The sequence below is a fragment of the Aspergillus uvarum genome (genome assembly GCF_003184745.1).
Source record: "Aspergillus uvarum CBS 121591 unplaced genomic scaffold BO82scaffold_29, whole genome shotgun sequence".
NCBI lineage: Eukaryota > Fungi > Ascomycota > Eurotiomycetes > Eurotiales > Aspergillaceae > Aspergillus > Aspergillus uvarum.
In genome coordinates, this window is record NW_020291326.1 from 61,860 (window position 1) to 77,283 (window position 15,424).

Below are 15,424 nucleotides of genomic sequence, written 5' to 3' on the forward strand. Positions count from 1 at the left end.
TACGTACCTGGCTGATCCTAGACTATCTATTCTTGTCCTCCAGCAATCCACGGAACATCGGCTGTGGCTGATTCGGTTCTGACATCCAAGACCGTTGTTGATCTTTCATGATGGCTTGGAAGATTATTGAACGAGTTGTCTTCGTACTCTCGGACGGCCTGCGACCCTCAAGCCCCGAACCCTTCATTCTGTTCTCCCGCTTTCGCAATTGTTCTTTTTAATTCCTTGATATATATTTTCCTATGTTCGATCGACCTCTGCCGCAACGCTACAATTCAGTTGCGATTGTTCTTCGCCATACACGGTACGAAATGGCGCAGACAGACAGCCAGGCAGCAAGAAACACTCAGCCTGTAAACCGCATCCGTAAATACAAAAGGGATCGATTCTGCTGCTCACGCTTTCTCTCGTTCGAATTTAGTAAGTCACGGAATCGGTAACACTGGCTTCTTCAGCTCCTTCAACACCGCTGTCCACTGAGGATAAGACGCAACATCTCGTGTTAGTCAAACCTGCCATGCACAGTATTAGGATCGAGCTTGTCGATCCTCTGTGAGAGCTGATTGGGTTTCGCGCATGAATTGCTAAAACGTTGAAGCAAGGCCCGATCCGAATCGAAGCACCCGATTCTAAGCTGTGGATATACCCCCTAGACTGGAGGCAGCCACAGCCACCAAATCCCAAGAGGGAAGGGCGAGAAGGAAACATCCCATTCATTCACTTGCTCATTTGAGGAGAAGCCTGACCGAGTGGAGGGCGAGAGCAGCCCGGCTCATCGGTCCCCTCTTGTCGTTGTCGCGGCCCCCGGGGGCGCCACCTCAAGAAGAGGGAGAGAAAAGACCCTCGCCGCTATATACACAGGCCCCCGTCCTTTGCTTCATTTCCGTTCGGAATAGCCCTCTCTGAATTACCCACCTGCCCCGTGCAGGAGTTGCCCTTCCGAGCTCTGACGGTCAGAAGATCCGTTAGATTGCCTAGGGCTCTGCTAACCTGGTTGGTTTGAAGGCCGTTCCTTCTCCATACCTAGTCTCCGCTTCGGTCTTTGGGCTACACTGTCTACACAAGGGCTCTTCTTGATGATCGTGATTATTTCTTCCCTTCACCGATACTGCGCCTGCCAACTGTTCAATGGCAAGTACTGTCCTTCCTCTTCTTGTTACTGTCCAGTATCAGATAACCCAGTGCTTAACACCGGAAGATACACTTTTTTTTTTATCAATTTTTCACCTTGTTAGCTGCACACACCCTTTCGGCTTCGCACCTTTCCTTCCCCCCTCACTATTCTCCACCAAGAGTACGTTCACTTGACTGTTGCTGCTGTCTTTACTCTTTCTCGCGGGACTCAGTTTTCTGGGGGCTCTAAGCGGATGGTCTTCAGATGTGAATTGTTTTGGTTTCTGGATTCTTTTCTCCCCCTCCCTCTTTGATGTTGGGCTGCTTTCCCTTCCCCGTTCTTTGCCCCCCCCTTCCCCTCCCCTCTCCCATCTAATCGCGTTCTCAAATGAAATCCCTCCCCTTTCCCGCTTCCCAATCAGGACCGGCGACATTTGCGTGTCAGCCAGTCAAGCCTGATGAACCTCAAATCATCCGTCGCTTCTTCCACCTTTTGAGTTACGACCAGTTCCAGCTCAATCTCTAGCTGGAACTTGGGAGATGGAATGATCTCAACAAAGATGACCTTGGTGGCTGGGGATTTGAACATATTTGTGGGCCACGACATACTCTACTTTCTTTGATCTTCGTGGGAAGCAACGGATCTTCTACTTTGGCATGATACAAGGTAGTTACTTAACCACGGGCCGGTGCCCTCTGCCTGTCTAGTGTCCACAGCAACATTTATTCTCCTCCCTCCCTCCTCTAAGGCAGCGATGCGGTCTACTCTACTGAATGTGGGAGGCTAACATCTTGCAAGTGCCTACCATCTACTCCCATTACCCTTTTCCCAAGCTTTTCTTTCCTCCCTTATGGTCGTGCACCTATACCCCGTTTTCTATTCCCCCTACTTCCGCCTATGAGATGGCCTCCAATCTTGCGGTTTCCTCATACCCAACCTGACCCATCTCTTACTTCTTCCACCTCGACGCTTAGTCTGTTCTCCACCCTACATGTGAGGCTGCTGCTCTGAGATTCGTGCATGACTCTTGACAATGTGGCTCTGTGGCTCCTTGTCCTTCGGCCATACAGCTGGAGTGTCCTCTTTCAGGGTATTACAACGATTTACGCCCAGGTGGCAGATCGGCCCACCCTTATTCTTCCGCAGAAATCTGTCGGCGTCCAAGTATTCGGAGTAATTTACGGTTTTTTATTTATTTTTCCTTTACCCCCTCCTCTCAATTTCCTTACTGGGCCCGGCATCGAATGCCTATTATTGGCATAATTTTTGTGTGTGTGTGTGCGCGCGTGCGTGGGCTAGATCTGTTCCTTTCAACACTGCGTTATGGTAACCATCCCACTAGCCACTACACTTATGTGCATGCCCTCGTTCTAAGCCAGAGTTGAGACTTCCTAGCTTGATATGCTTTGCAATTTGTTCTGTTGTTGCGCCGATAGTTATACATGTCCGTCTGCTGCCTCTTCACTACCCAACTCATCTGTGATTCCAGAAGTTTACGCGTCCGAAGACTTGTGTATGTCAAGACTTGTTTTACAAAAAAATTCTAACCGGCGTTAATGACACAGAAAAGCCGCTTGTCGTTCATCAAGCAACCCTTGAGCAGCCCGTAAGACCTGTTGGTGGCTTACAGGTCCTGGGGAAGGTATGTGACAGAATGCTCTTTTGCCTTTATCGACCACCTCTCTCTAATGTATAGAGATCATACTTATACAGTGAGACTTGCCTTTTTGGTGGTCATTCTCAGCCTGTATCGTTCTACCATGCCTAACTCAAGTGATCGCGCCCCAATGGCCCAGCCAAATACCAGACTGGAAGTCGCGGATGGCACTAAACCACCGACATCTCCGGGAAAAGGCAACGAAGCAGAGATTGCTTATCGACCACCGGGTGAGTTTCTCTAGTCCTGTCGTCCACTTTTGCTTGATGGGCTAGAAGGGAAAAGAGTAAAGGTTATGACAACGGGGAGAGCAAATAGCAAGAATTGAATCTCCTTAGGATTTCAGATTGACCTCTTCGTCAGGTTCATACCGCTTCAACCAGGCTGCTCAGACCGACAACAGACATCCGTATTTTGATGGTCATGTCTACGCATCCTTCAGTGCACCAGGGAATTTACATTCGGGTTCGAATATAAGTGGTTCGAGATCAGTTCTACCTGCTTACCAACTTCACCCTATTCTTTACGAGCAGCATCCTATGCAACAACAATACGTCCCCTCCGTCCTTCCTCACGGGGTTGTTTACCCTATACATGCATTGTCATCCTATGCTTCAGCTACAATGAACGCGAACATGGCATTCGGTGCCCCGTTCCCATTCTATGCGCCGTATGTTCAGCAGCACCACCAGCAGCACCAGCACCAGGACCCGCATATCCAACATAGCACTCCCGGGTATCAACCGTTAGCACCCAACGCGTCAAGCCACCTGAATGTCCATTCGCCCAGTCAGGTACCCTCGTATCCCCAGGGATATTATCCGCAGACCTCGAGCGCGACAGCATCTAAGTCTATTCCCGCACCGCCAAGTATGTCGGGTTCCAATCACCGGCCACTACGCGGTCATATTGCTGAGAAGGCTACCGATTTGGAGAGGGAAACCAGACACAGCAACACGGACTATGACGTTTCGAAAACAATAGTGGACGGTTCCACGCCTATGCGTTCCCAGCACTCTTCGACCGGTAGGTTGGCAGCAACACTCCACGCCAGACTAAACCGAATCAAGTGGGTATATCGGGGGCTAATGATTAGCAGATGCAGCCTCGCATCCGTCCCAGGTTCCCGGGTCAAACACGTTGCGTGGACCTTTAAGGAAGCCCAAGCAGTCGAGCCATGCTTTGTGGGTTGGCAATTTGCCTCCCGCAACCAATATTATGGACTTAAAAGATCACTTCTCCCAGGAGGCAATGAAGGAGCTGGTAAGCGTCTTTCTTATCTCCAAGAGTAATTGTGCCTTTATCAATTACACAACGGCCGCTGCGTGCGCTGCTGCTCTGTCAAGATTCAATGATTCTAGGTTCCACGGCGCGCGCCTTGTTTGCCGACTGCGACACGGAACCATACCAGCCAGCTCGAGTCACGAAGCCATAGGCTCTGCTACACCTTCGCCATCTCAAGACCAGAGCGATAGCAAGCAATTGATGATTGACGATGATACCGAGTCGGTTGCATACCGGAGATTCGGAGATACCAGACGCCCAAGTGCCCGAATGACGAGTAGATACTTCGTTGTCAAGAGCTTGACCGTGGAAGATTTGGAACACAGTCGACAAACCAACATCTGGGCTACACAAACTCACAATGAAGATCAATTGAATCAAGCCTATGAGGTGAGGACATTACTGAACCAGAGGAGAGAGCGAGGGCAAAATAATCCCCAAACTGACAACTGTCTGATGACCTTGAGTAGAACACCGATGATGTTTACCTGATCTTCTCCGCTAATAAGTCTGGTGAATACTACGGATACGCTCGTATGATGTCACCTATACAGGACGATGAGCGCTTGGCAACAGAGGCACCACCGCGACCCAATAACATGTTGAAGCTAGAAGAACCAGACATTACACCTACACCAGCAACGTCGACTGCCGCCAAGGGACGAGTCATCAATGACTCTATACGAGGGACTATCTTTTGGGAGGCGGATTCATCCGAGGATGAGGGCGACATGAAAGTCGATAGAGCAGGTACACAGACGGAGGATACCAGTGAGCCGAGCCCACAGTTGATTGGGAAACCGTTCAGGATACGATGGCTATCGAGCACCCGGGTTCCATTTCACCGTACCAGGGGACTACGGAATCCGTGGAACGCGAATCGAGAAGTCAAGATAGCCCGTGATGGAACCGAGATCGAACCGGGGGTGGGGTGGAAACTCGTACAGTTATTTCATTCGAATGCCCAAGAGTGAGAGAGTGGATCGATTGTCGAAGTGTCAGGGGCAAAAGGAAAAGAAGAACAGAGTAATATAATGGACGAATATACAAGAGAGCGAATCGAAATATGCCCGGAAGAATGAGAGAGGCACACCGGCACACAAGCAAACGAAAGCTGATAGGGGCTGCTTCATCACGACCCGGCAAGCGATCCTTCACACCTTTGGTTGGACACCACGCGGGCGTCCACTTCTCAGATCCAAATATTAAGTGGTTACAGTATCAACTTAAATCATCATCACGATTATCAATCGCCCTCGGATCTCCCAGGGATAGATAGATATACCACAGCATGTGTATAGCATGTGTAAGCATGTAGGGAAGAAAAAAGATTCCGTACGGAGTACTGTACAGTACATAAATAAGTACGGGTACTTGTGTACTTGTACCTATCCGGTACATACAGTACATAACAACAACTACTAGTACTAAGTACCATGGATGCACTAAGCCAATGATGAATCATCGACCCAGACAACTGGTGGGTGGGTAACGGGGTATAGAACTAGGTATAAGTAGATTCGCGGACGGAAAAGGCTAGACCGCTTTTCTATTTTGTGGGGTAAAAAGCAAACCATCAAACCAAGCAACCTGCACTGAGTTACACCGTACGGAGTACATACCTGTTAGTTGCTATTCAATCCATCCATCTTCCTATCTAATATATTTCCCCACCGCTCTGAAATTCCTCCTCCGCCGCCTCCCTCCCTCCATCCCTCCCTCCTATCCTTTTCAATCCATCCACCCCTTCTTCCCCTTCCCTAGTATCTCTATCTTTCTATTTATCTTTCTTTCTCTCTTTCTTTCATCCGTCCCCATCACCCCAAACCTCCCATTTCAATTTTGATCTAATTATATTTCCTTCCTTTCTCCCTTTCTACAATTAAGCTTCAGGACCTCACAGCCTCGCTAGCAACTATCATCCATCCCCCTTCTTGGCTGTTCGGAACATTTGCAGATTGTTTCTCGGCTGGGCTTCATTTGGACCGGTGAGTTGAACAATTGGTCTCAACGCTTTACTTCTGCCCTATCGTGCAACCTCCCATTGTCCCCTGGTCAAGCCCATGCCATCCCATCTATCTCATCAACCCCCATCACGGCATCTCATCTGGTGTCGCCACCGCCACTCGCCGAGTCCCAGTGATTCCTGGATGTTCTTCACTATCAGCATAACGTGCCGGCGGGTCGACTGATGTATGCAGATTTGCTCCAGTTCTCTTCCGACGTTCTCCTCGTGTGGCCGTGAAGCTGTTCAGCCAGAGCGGTACCTAGAGCGGCTCCCAGCCTGAGTCAAGCTATATCGTCCACAGCAAGTTATCACCTGAGTGAGGGCTTCTGCTGAAGTTAGGAAACCTTACTCCCTTCCCAAACGCACCGTGCTTCTCCGCATAAGGCGTTGCTCGTTCTTATCCTCCCTCCCCTTCTCCCCTCTCCCTTCCTTTCACTTACGATACCTTCTTCGAATCCTTTGCCATCATTTTGATTTATGTGATTAAGATATCATTCTCGCTACCTCTTTATTGGTCAATTGACGCGCGCCTTGGCATCATGTCAAATGAACGTTCAACCGACCCTATCTCGGTCCCATCTTCCTCTGCGCACCGACGCCGAGCATCCTTGGCCTCAGGCCTCACCTTCACGGATTATCTATCTAGGTCCGGCAGCCAGGGACATTCTACGGGCGCACCCACGGGCTCTATGGCTAGTTCAGTGGGTAATGCACAACCCAATCAAGGTCGCCGATTGTCCATCACCACCTTGGGACTCGCTGGATCTCCGAACCAAACGTCCCCATGGGGAAGCAAAAGCATGCGGCATGGCAGCATTTCCAGCTCAGTGGAATCCGGTACGGCAAATCTAGAAGACGCTGTCGCTGAAGACAGCGCGAGTGGCGGGCCATCTAGTGCCGCTCCTCACTCTCCATTCGCGCGACGTCTTTCTTTTGGCGCGCAGGCGCTACGAGATGCTCGTGCTGGCAGCATCAGCAATGGTAGATATCCTTCCCCAGGAATTCCTGTGTCTAGCAGGCGACGTTTACCGCCCACATGTAGCAAAAGCTTCCATAGCCCCACAGAGTCAACTGTTGCAAGTACAAATGTCGTTCTTCCCGAAATCGAGATGTCTAACGTGGCTTGGAGACAAATAGGCGAAGGCTTCAACTGGTCTGAAGCCCTGCGAACCCGGGCCGAGCGTGCCCCATCCTTGGGAATAACTTCACCCAACGCCCCTCAAACCCAGCCCTTAACCGGCTCCGGCCAGCAATGTCACCATCAGCGGGCTACCTCAATTGCTTCGATGGAGCAACCGGCTCGCGAAATTCCCAAGCAACCCAAACAGAATAAGCCTGATTTTTTTCAGGAGAAGATTCTCCGCGGCGATTTCATGGATTAGTGGTGCCGGTTTACTTCACAATCCAATTCGAGCCTGCTACTGCCCCCAATTGTAGTCAACGTTTGATGTCTTTCAGAGCAAAGGGTTCAGAATTTGTTACTCTGTTTTGCCATACCATGGCCTCATAGGTGGAATTTGTTATCGGCAAAGAAGAGATTCCGAGGAGATTGTAGAGCCTATTTACGAAGCAGGCTGGCGACGTAAATAACCAGAGAAACCTTGAAACCTGTATGAGTCATAAAAGGCAGTTATGAAATTTCGGTCATGTTTCACCCTCCCTCCTGTGTTCCTCCATGTCATGACTTGTGTAAAACGCATCTCCCCAGGATTATTCGTTCAATTAATCTGCTTGTTGACACTCTTGTCGCCCTTGGCTTCGGTCAATGGGAGTTGCTGGCAAACCGAATGAATGCATTCGGAGAAAAGCTTCTATTTTGAGCTTGTGCCTCGAGGGCAGTTTTGACTGGCAGGTTCAGCATTCTATCTTGCGGCTCTTCCCTATTTCCAGGCCACTCCTTATAAATGATCAATACAGAGAATTTACGGTTATCGTCCCTATTGCGAGTGAGTCTATATTCAGAGTGTATCACGCGACTGATCTATATGAAGATTATCGAGTCTTTGAGATGAGCGTGAATTCCCATTCTTGCCCTTGGTCACACGCCGATGTACTGTACAAAGTGGATAAATTCTTGAGACACCGTCGATAGAGATAGAGTATAAACTCGTCTGACAAGATCATGACCAAATATGTTCAGTACATGCTGAGAAGCTGACTCGCTTGATTCAATATGGAATGCCATTGGTCAACAATTGGAACTGATCGTATCCCTTCGTCGAAACGCTCATGTACGACTTGCGCACGAGCTCACGCATGTGATCAGCTGCCTCCCTCTCACTCTTCTCAAGTACAAATCTGTCTCGGAAGTTTTTCAACGTGTCGGGCTTGAAGCAGGGCAAGCCACTATCGAGCATCAAGGACACTATGTGAGAAAGTTTGGCGCTGTACGGCCTCGACGCAAGAAAAGCCTTCACGACCAGAGATTCGAACCACATGTAGGGCTGAGTACTAGTGGGATTGTGAGAGCCACTTCCAGACAGGCCGATGCCACTGCCAGAGCCGCCGCTGGGGGAATTATGTGAGTGATTATTACCACTCATCACAGCAACCATCTCAGATGTCAGTTTGAAAGGCGCGCGCTCGAAACGCACGCCCCCGGGTGCAATATCGAAACAGAATCCGAAGTCAATATGTATGATGTGGCCTGCATCGTCGATCATGATGTTTCCATTATGCCGATCTTTGAATTGAAGCAAATAGGAGATGACGGAATAAGCAGCCATACTCTTCACAAAGTTTGTGCGTGCCTCTTGAAACCGTATAGAATCCTCTCCACCGTACTTAGAGATAAAGTAGTCGTATAGACCATTAACAGCTTCACGACCCAGCATATCACGCGAAATTGAATTTGGAAGAACATCGATAACCCCACACCCAGGAGCTGTAGAGGTCACTCGGTAAGGGAACACCCACACGTCAAGCCCAACGCTTGCGAATATGCTTCGGAAAGCAGCAATCATCTGCAGAGCCAACATGTCTTGACGACAATCGTCGCCAACCTTGAAAATGGCCGATTGCCAGACTTCGTAGGTCTCGTCACTTGACAGACTCTGCCCCGAGATTGACAAATCGCTGCAACCTTGTGCAAGTGAGCGTGATTCTTTGTGGACTCCTTGTGCTCGTGTCCTGGTCTTCTGGATTCTGAAGGTCGCCATGTATGGTGCTTTGGCATGACTTTGCAAAGGTTTTCCAGACTTGCGGTCGATACCCACGACAACGCCCTCGGGGTTGCTTGGGAGGTATACTCCGACCTCCACCTTAATTTTGCGAAGCTCTTCTTCAATCTTCTCTTTCTTCTCAGCCTTGCTTCTCTTGATATACGGTCGGAGCTTGCCTGAAATGCCAGTGATCTCGTTGAAAAAGGTAAATTCCCTTTCGTAAAATTCACGTTCCTCATTTGTGAAGCTTGCAATCAAAGCATCCATAAATCTGTCCAAGGTTGGCTTAAGTGGATCCGGCTGCAAACAATTGTTAGTCCTCTTATACTCGTGGTGGCTCCACGTTTTATCAACTCACGATCTGCGAATCCTCGTCCTTGTAGGAATTTGCCTTCATGTTCCAGATGACCTGGTGGGCGAACAATTGAGACAGCTTAGCAGTCTCCAATATGTAACGTTCGACATAGCCCAGGGAATCGTATCTCAGAGCTTGGACTAGTTGTGGGACAAAATAGAAGCGCACGTCGATGGGATGACTCTCTAGAGCCCTCATTGCATACTGTAGTATGAAGGCATGATTGCCATAAGCGGGCAAGAAGTAGGTCAGAGCTTCGGTTGGATTGACTGAAGCCCAGTAAAGTAAATACTACTCACGTTAGCTTTACCGAATAGACTAGGGCCGAACGTTGAACTTGCCTTCAGTTGACTCGAGACGTCAGCAGGAAGATTCGTACCGAAAATCAGCTCCAGACCTTCAGGCTCGTCAATCGCCTTCTCGGGGAAATTAAGCATCAACCAGCGAACATCATTCTTGAGCTTCGCCGATGGGAATCGGGTTGACAGCTGGATCGCCAAGCCTGGATGTTCAGTCCAAGCGAGTTTCAAAAGGGTCGTGGCTTCCTGGCTGCTAGTTAGCATGTTTTGTCTTTGGCCACCATTTTGAGTGTTTTAGAGTAGCAAACCTCGGTAAGGCCTTTGGGTGAGGATGACTGTGGGCTCGTGTGCTTCCGATCAGAGTCCAGTGGGTACAGCCACACTCTAAGGCGAGATCTTTCATTCTCTATGAAGACATGGAGAAGATCCTGTTTTGATTGCAATGATCTACAGGCCCCTTGTGTTTGGCGAGAGATAGCAGAGATTCCCCCTAAGGCAGAAATAACGTCGCGGAGGATGTTGTCTTCAGCCTTAATCTGGAGGCGGTTTCCTCCGAAAGACCATCTGGATTCCAAAGATTAATAAAGGCGCTTGTCCCAAGAGATCGCATGTGAAATACCTTGGCGAGGTCTTGAACCAGGTCAAGGCAGCTGACAAGATCTGATCCTTCAATTTCCATTGGAAACTCGCATCTTGTGAGCCACAGTCACCCAAAACTTTAAGACTAAACAAGATAACACGAAAATGCAGCTCTCGCGCTAGAGGGTGACTACTAGCGTGCAACAATCCTGTCGTTGTCGCGTCAACAAGACGGCAAAACAAAGGCAGGGCTTGAGCGTTTGCCAGCCGAGTGGCGTTGAAATGACTTTCAAAGAACTCAAGGACTCGCAAGTGTGGTATGAGCTCATCCTGGGCTTTTTCCTGGTTCCGTGTTGCAAGGGTCCTGTCGGTGGGTAATAATTCAATTTTGCTAAAAAATGGATCCATACAGCTTTTTCCAGGCTGCGTTAGCATATGTGTGTCTACCTTCTCATAGATGTATACTCACTTGAAGGATGGATTGAACAGGTTCCTTTTGCAGTATATTGACCTTTCCCATGCCCCTATTATTTCGGATAACAATTTGACACACATCTTGGGATTTTCATGCATCACACTCAACCAAAGAGACGCCCCGGTGTCAATTGACTCTTGCGAAAATTGTTCGAAAGGCACTATGACTAGATAACGGGCAAGAGAAGCATGGTTCTCAGCATGGTCACTCACAAGGGCAGCAGCCTGTCGCAGTACATTCCGAATTTGTGTGATAGGGACGTTTTTTCCATCCCTCAAATGTGTGTGGAGTTTATAAAGATTGTCTTCCATGGTTTTAGCCATGATTAAATTAGAAGAACCTGGCGCAGAGCCATCAAAGTCTGATGTTGGTACGTTAGCAAGGAAAACACCGAGCTGCAGGGGAAGCCTAACCAGAACAGTTTTCTAATCCCTGCACGGTGCCATCGAGAATCGATGTCTCCGATAACTTGTATCGCTCGCGTGTGGATAACTGAGATATAAACCCGGAGGCTATGTTCAGTAGGTCACCAACACTACCACTCTTGACAGATCCTGCGAGAAATCAGTTTCATGCGTGGCGGTGCATCTCTACCACAAGAGATGATCTGGCAGGCAAATGATGTATTGGAACGTACCAAGCCGTTGATTACTACTTGGGATCAGCGCACCCATTTCCAAAGCGAATGACCGACCCAGAGAGATCTGGCCATTTCCGCAGTTGCCATCAGATACGGAAAGATACGCCTGCAAGGCAGGGTTAGTTACGGGTTGTTTGTGTCCGAATATTGTCATCTCATACCTGGAGAAGTCCTTTCACATCTAGAGGCGAGATACTCATAACTGCGATCACCCACGTCCGGGCACGCTCTAAAAGAACTTCCAGCGTCCTCTCTCTGAAGCTATAGTTGTCGGGTAGATTGACTCGGACAAGACCAGTAGGAGAGGTGAAAGATGGCTTCCATTCGTACTCGTCAAGTTCGCCTTCAAAACAAGACTGCCACATGACAGTCAAGAGCTCAAGCAAAGCAAAGAGAGATGTCCTTTCACACAGAGCGGAAGGACACTCTCGCATTATTTTGTCTGCGCAGAGGACGGCAATTTTCTGAACTCGTTCCACACGATGGCAGCAAGCGACAAAAAAGCCAGCAAGCTCCCTTGATAGGAACGGCACAGAAAACTGCTCCAATCTCCCAGCAAGCGTCAATGAAAGATGGCATGAAACAACCTTCTCAGCGATAGCACCCATGCAGCTAGCCATTTCAGCAGTGGCTAGAACAGGGTCTCTGAAATAGCTGAGGATTGTCGTGCAGTTTCCCGATGAAGCGCGAAGACTTTCAACTAGCAAGGTAGCGCTAAGGAAAATCACTCGCGGATAGCTGAGGCGTTTGATCTCGACCTCTCGGCCAGGAACTTCAGCCATCAGCTTCCTTTTTTGGTCCAGGATCCGCTGCTGGCTCATTCCGCGCCTGAGCATCGTATTCAGTTCCACATCACTCTCCAGCATGTCCATGCGATCTTCGGAGACGAGAGGAGGCGAGTGTCTGGCAAGTAGGCGCAGTTCCTCGCAATGATGCTGAGCGACAGCAGAATTGAGCGTTATACCGTGAATAGCAATGTTGAACCAGGCATCTCGGAAAAGAGCTAGCACATCTTGATCGTAGCACATTTCTGATTGCGAATTTTTGGTCCAGTCATTTCCTGAAGATACAAGCAATGCCAGTGGTTTCAAGAAAGGGCCGATATCGTCAGGGGCGAGTAAGATCTCCTTCTGGTGGTCATGGTCGATATCAGTAGCGGCGCCTTTATTGACCACACCTTCAAGCAGGTGAATGAGATAAATCTTATACAAGACGGAGTTTCTCTTAAGCGTGACGGAAAGAAACGTCATTGCGCCCTGCACAGCATCGGCAACATTCAGATAGCCTTTTGCGACACTGTCCTTGTACGCACGATCATAAAATTTCAGAAGAAGCTGGAACTCAGCCGGGCCAGTACTTAAGGACAATGCAGCAGATTCTTTTATGATATAAGCATCCACTGTGATATTCACCTTCCCAATCTTTTGCAGCAGCATCGACTGTGCCAAAGCACTTATTTTTCCATCATCACATTTACCTGCAATCGTCACAACGGCTTGTATCACTCTACCATAATGCCCTGTTTCTCCCTCATCACAAGCTGAGGAGATGGCACTATCACTCAAGCCTCGGGACAAGAGAGCAAGCGTGCTCCCATGAGTTGTCCCGTCACCTAGAAGCTGTAGTTGATGGGGTTTGTCTGAGCCGGAGCCATGGCTCAAAGCGTTTCCCAGCGAATAGAGGGTTGTTATGACTGCGTCTTGGGAAAGAATACTTAGAACATAGGCAAGACATTGTGCAGCAACAAGGCTAGTCGAACGAGCGGGCACGCTTCCATCAACGATAAACTTCAAGAGGGAACGACTGCCGAACGATGCGCTGCTAGGGGACAGCCGAGAGATAATCGCAATGCTTTTTAGCGTAGTTGCCGCTAGGTCTGGATACGACATCTGATTCGGGTCTGCAATCGTTGCCTCAAGCCACGAAAGGAAGTCTTCGCTATTTGTGGTATCCTCGCTTACAACGACACAATTGAGGTAGCCAATAAGGGCGAGCTTTTTCACGGAGAAGGCAAGCCGCTGCTGCCAAGGCGAGCCAAGCTGCAAGTAGTCTGATCCATCTTCCAGAAGGCGCATTTCCTCCGCTATAATTGTTGCCAGCTTATCGACGAGGGCCAACTCGGCGTCATCAAGAGTCCTGGTTGATTGACGACCAACAAGAAACCCATTCGGAAGGTCTTCGTCTGACAGGTCATGTGTTCCTTTCAGAGACACGGCGCAGGATTTGACAAAGTGTGCTAAGCCTTCCTGTAACAACATGGCCCCAACAGGACGTCCATCGGTAGTATAGCGGTGAGTGTATCGTCTCCAGTCACCCACAAAAGCATCGGAAATACTTGGGTTGCGCACCGTAGAAGAAGCGGTCTCCACGGCTATCATGTATTGGCCCGAGAGTATTGAGTGTAATGTTTCAAGAAGATAAAGTTTCTCGTCGGTAGAACAGAATGAAGCGAAGCGGGCCAATGCTCCCATGAAGCCGACAAGAGACATGGTGATTGATAAGATACGGGCCAGTTCATGCCCTTTCTCGTGTCTTGTTGTTTCAGCTTCGTAGCGCTGAGAGGGCGCCACGGCATCGACGGCCTCGGCGCAACTTTTTAAGTATGCGCTGAGGGCACCAAAGACAACAGTACGCAGCTCTGCATATTTGAAGCCCAATGATAAGAGAGCCGAGGTAAGGTTATGAGTGAGCGCCTCCCACGGAGAAGGTCTCACGTTATGCAAAAAGGGCGAAGAGCGGAAGGACTGGCTGTGTGATTCTGGGAGGTATGAACACAGCTGCGCCGCGATCTTCGATGCATTTTGGGGAGTTGCGGTGAAATGCGACGCTCTACATAGGGCAATTATCACGTCTAACTCTCTGGTACCCTACCGGAATGTCAGTCCTCATGGTCCTCAACGTACTCACTAATTGGGGCGAAGCATACCATGGAAGTCCGTGATGGGCCTTGGCCTGGCAGGGGCCTGCCAAGTGTGGTCTCTGGCCGATTAGCAGGCCGTTTCAACGGTTGCGTGATGCGCTCTATCATCGAGCCCGCATCGTGTTCTGGAGCTTGGGCTGCTAGGGTTGCAAGCTTTCCCAACGCAGCTCGTCGAATAGCTGAGGGAAGCCTACGGAATTCATCAGTATCTGCAGCATGAGAGTGGATTGCGGCTGGCCTACTCGACCATCATGAAGACGCTCCTTATGGATTGACTTAAGAGCAGTCGTGATTATGAGTTCTCTAAGTCGACGTGGTAGTTATACAGAGCAGTGGCTGCAAGACTAATATAGAGAGAATACGGGGTAGCTTACGAATTCATATATCGCAGGTAGTGCGTATCTGGCAGTTGCACTCCGTAGGTGGATCCAATATTACGGAGGTGTACTGTACCTCGGCCCGTATTTAGACTTACCTACTACCCCTGAGGGTTTCCGCCCCCTAAATGGTCAGCCTCAATTTGGGGGGGGGGGGGATTGTTCTTCTTTAAAAGCTCTGGGGGCTATAAATTGCTGCATAGTGTTAGACGGCTCATAATGCTTCCGAAATTAAACCATGGTACTATGTAACTTAAACCATTTGGATATTTAGCTCACAACAACGGATGGGCTCTTGAAAGCAAACTTGTAATCGGAACCTTGAGGTTGTAGTGAATCTTTCAGCAACCGATCGTGCGTACCTAGTAATGTCCTGGATTTCCATACATTTAAGACTTGTCCAATCAGTCTACCATAAGCTCTCTTTAATCTGACGTCGAAAGTTCTGTACGTATACTGTACTATCATCGCTCTCAGAGCAACACACGTTGGAGACTACCAAGGTCACTCGCACTAACGTATATCCGTATACCGGATAAACTGGTTACCAGAACA

General features: G+C 49.1%; 3 protein-coding genes across 3 annotated transcripts; 2 read left to right on the forward strand and 1 right to left on the reverse strand.

The window, feature by feature from the left end:
* Window positions 1-3,211: 3,211 nt before the first annotated feature.
* BO82DRAFT_284251 (putative YT521-B-like splicing factor) lies at window positions 3,212-5,029 on the forward strand (the record flags this gene model as incomplete). The annotated part of the gene is made up of 3 exons (XM_025631450.1): window positions 3,212-3,797; window positions 3,871-4,445; window positions 4,526-5,029. Coding segments are annotated over 3 exons (1,665 nt in total), but the record flags the coding sequence as incomplete, so codon positions are not given.
* A 1,723-nt stretch (window positions 5,030-6,752) lies between these two features.
* Window positions 6,753-7,445, forward strand: BO82DRAFT_336076 (uncharacterized protein; the record flags this gene model as incomplete). The annotated part of the gene is made up of 1 exon (XM_025633328.1): window positions 6,753-7,445. One exon carries the CDS (start codon window positions 6,753-6,755, stop codon window positions 7,443-7,445), a length of 693 nt encoding a protein of 230 aa, XP_025491600.1.
* Window positions 7,446-8,022: 577 nt separating this feature from the next.
* stt4 (1-phosphatidylinositol 4-kinase STT4) lies at window positions 8,023-14,890 on the reverse strand. The gene is made up of 11 exons (XM_025632391.1): window positions 14,735-14,890; window positions 14,499-14,682; window positions 11,734-14,439; window positions 11,570-11,678; window positions 11,346-11,486; window positions 10,927-11,293; window positions 10,498-10,869; window positions 10,187-10,442; window positions 9,921-10,124; window positions 9,583-9,870; window positions 8,023-9,524 (listed from the first exon to the last, which is right to left on the reverse strand). Exons 1-11 carry the CDS (start codon window positions 14,743-14,745, stop codon window positions 8,232-8,234), a joined length of 5,931 nt encoding a protein of 1,976 aa, XP_025491601.1. The 5' UTR covers window positions 14,746-14,890; the 3' UTR covers window positions 8,023-8,231.
* Window positions 14,891-15,424: the final 534 nt, after the last annotated feature.

What these genes read in the sequence shown, in the direction of transcription:
- stt4 (XM_025632391.1), bottom strand. An exon ending in CTGTTCAATCCATCCTTCAA is followed by an intron (nt 10,870 to 10,926) that starts GTGAGTATACAT and finishes GCCTGGAAAAAG; the next exon opens with CTGTATGGATCCATTTTTTA. An exon ending in CACCCAAAGGCCTTACCGAG is followed by an intron (nt 10,125 to 10,186) that starts GTTTGCTACTCT and finishes ACTAGCAGCCAG; the next exon opens with GAAGCCACGACCCTTTTGAA.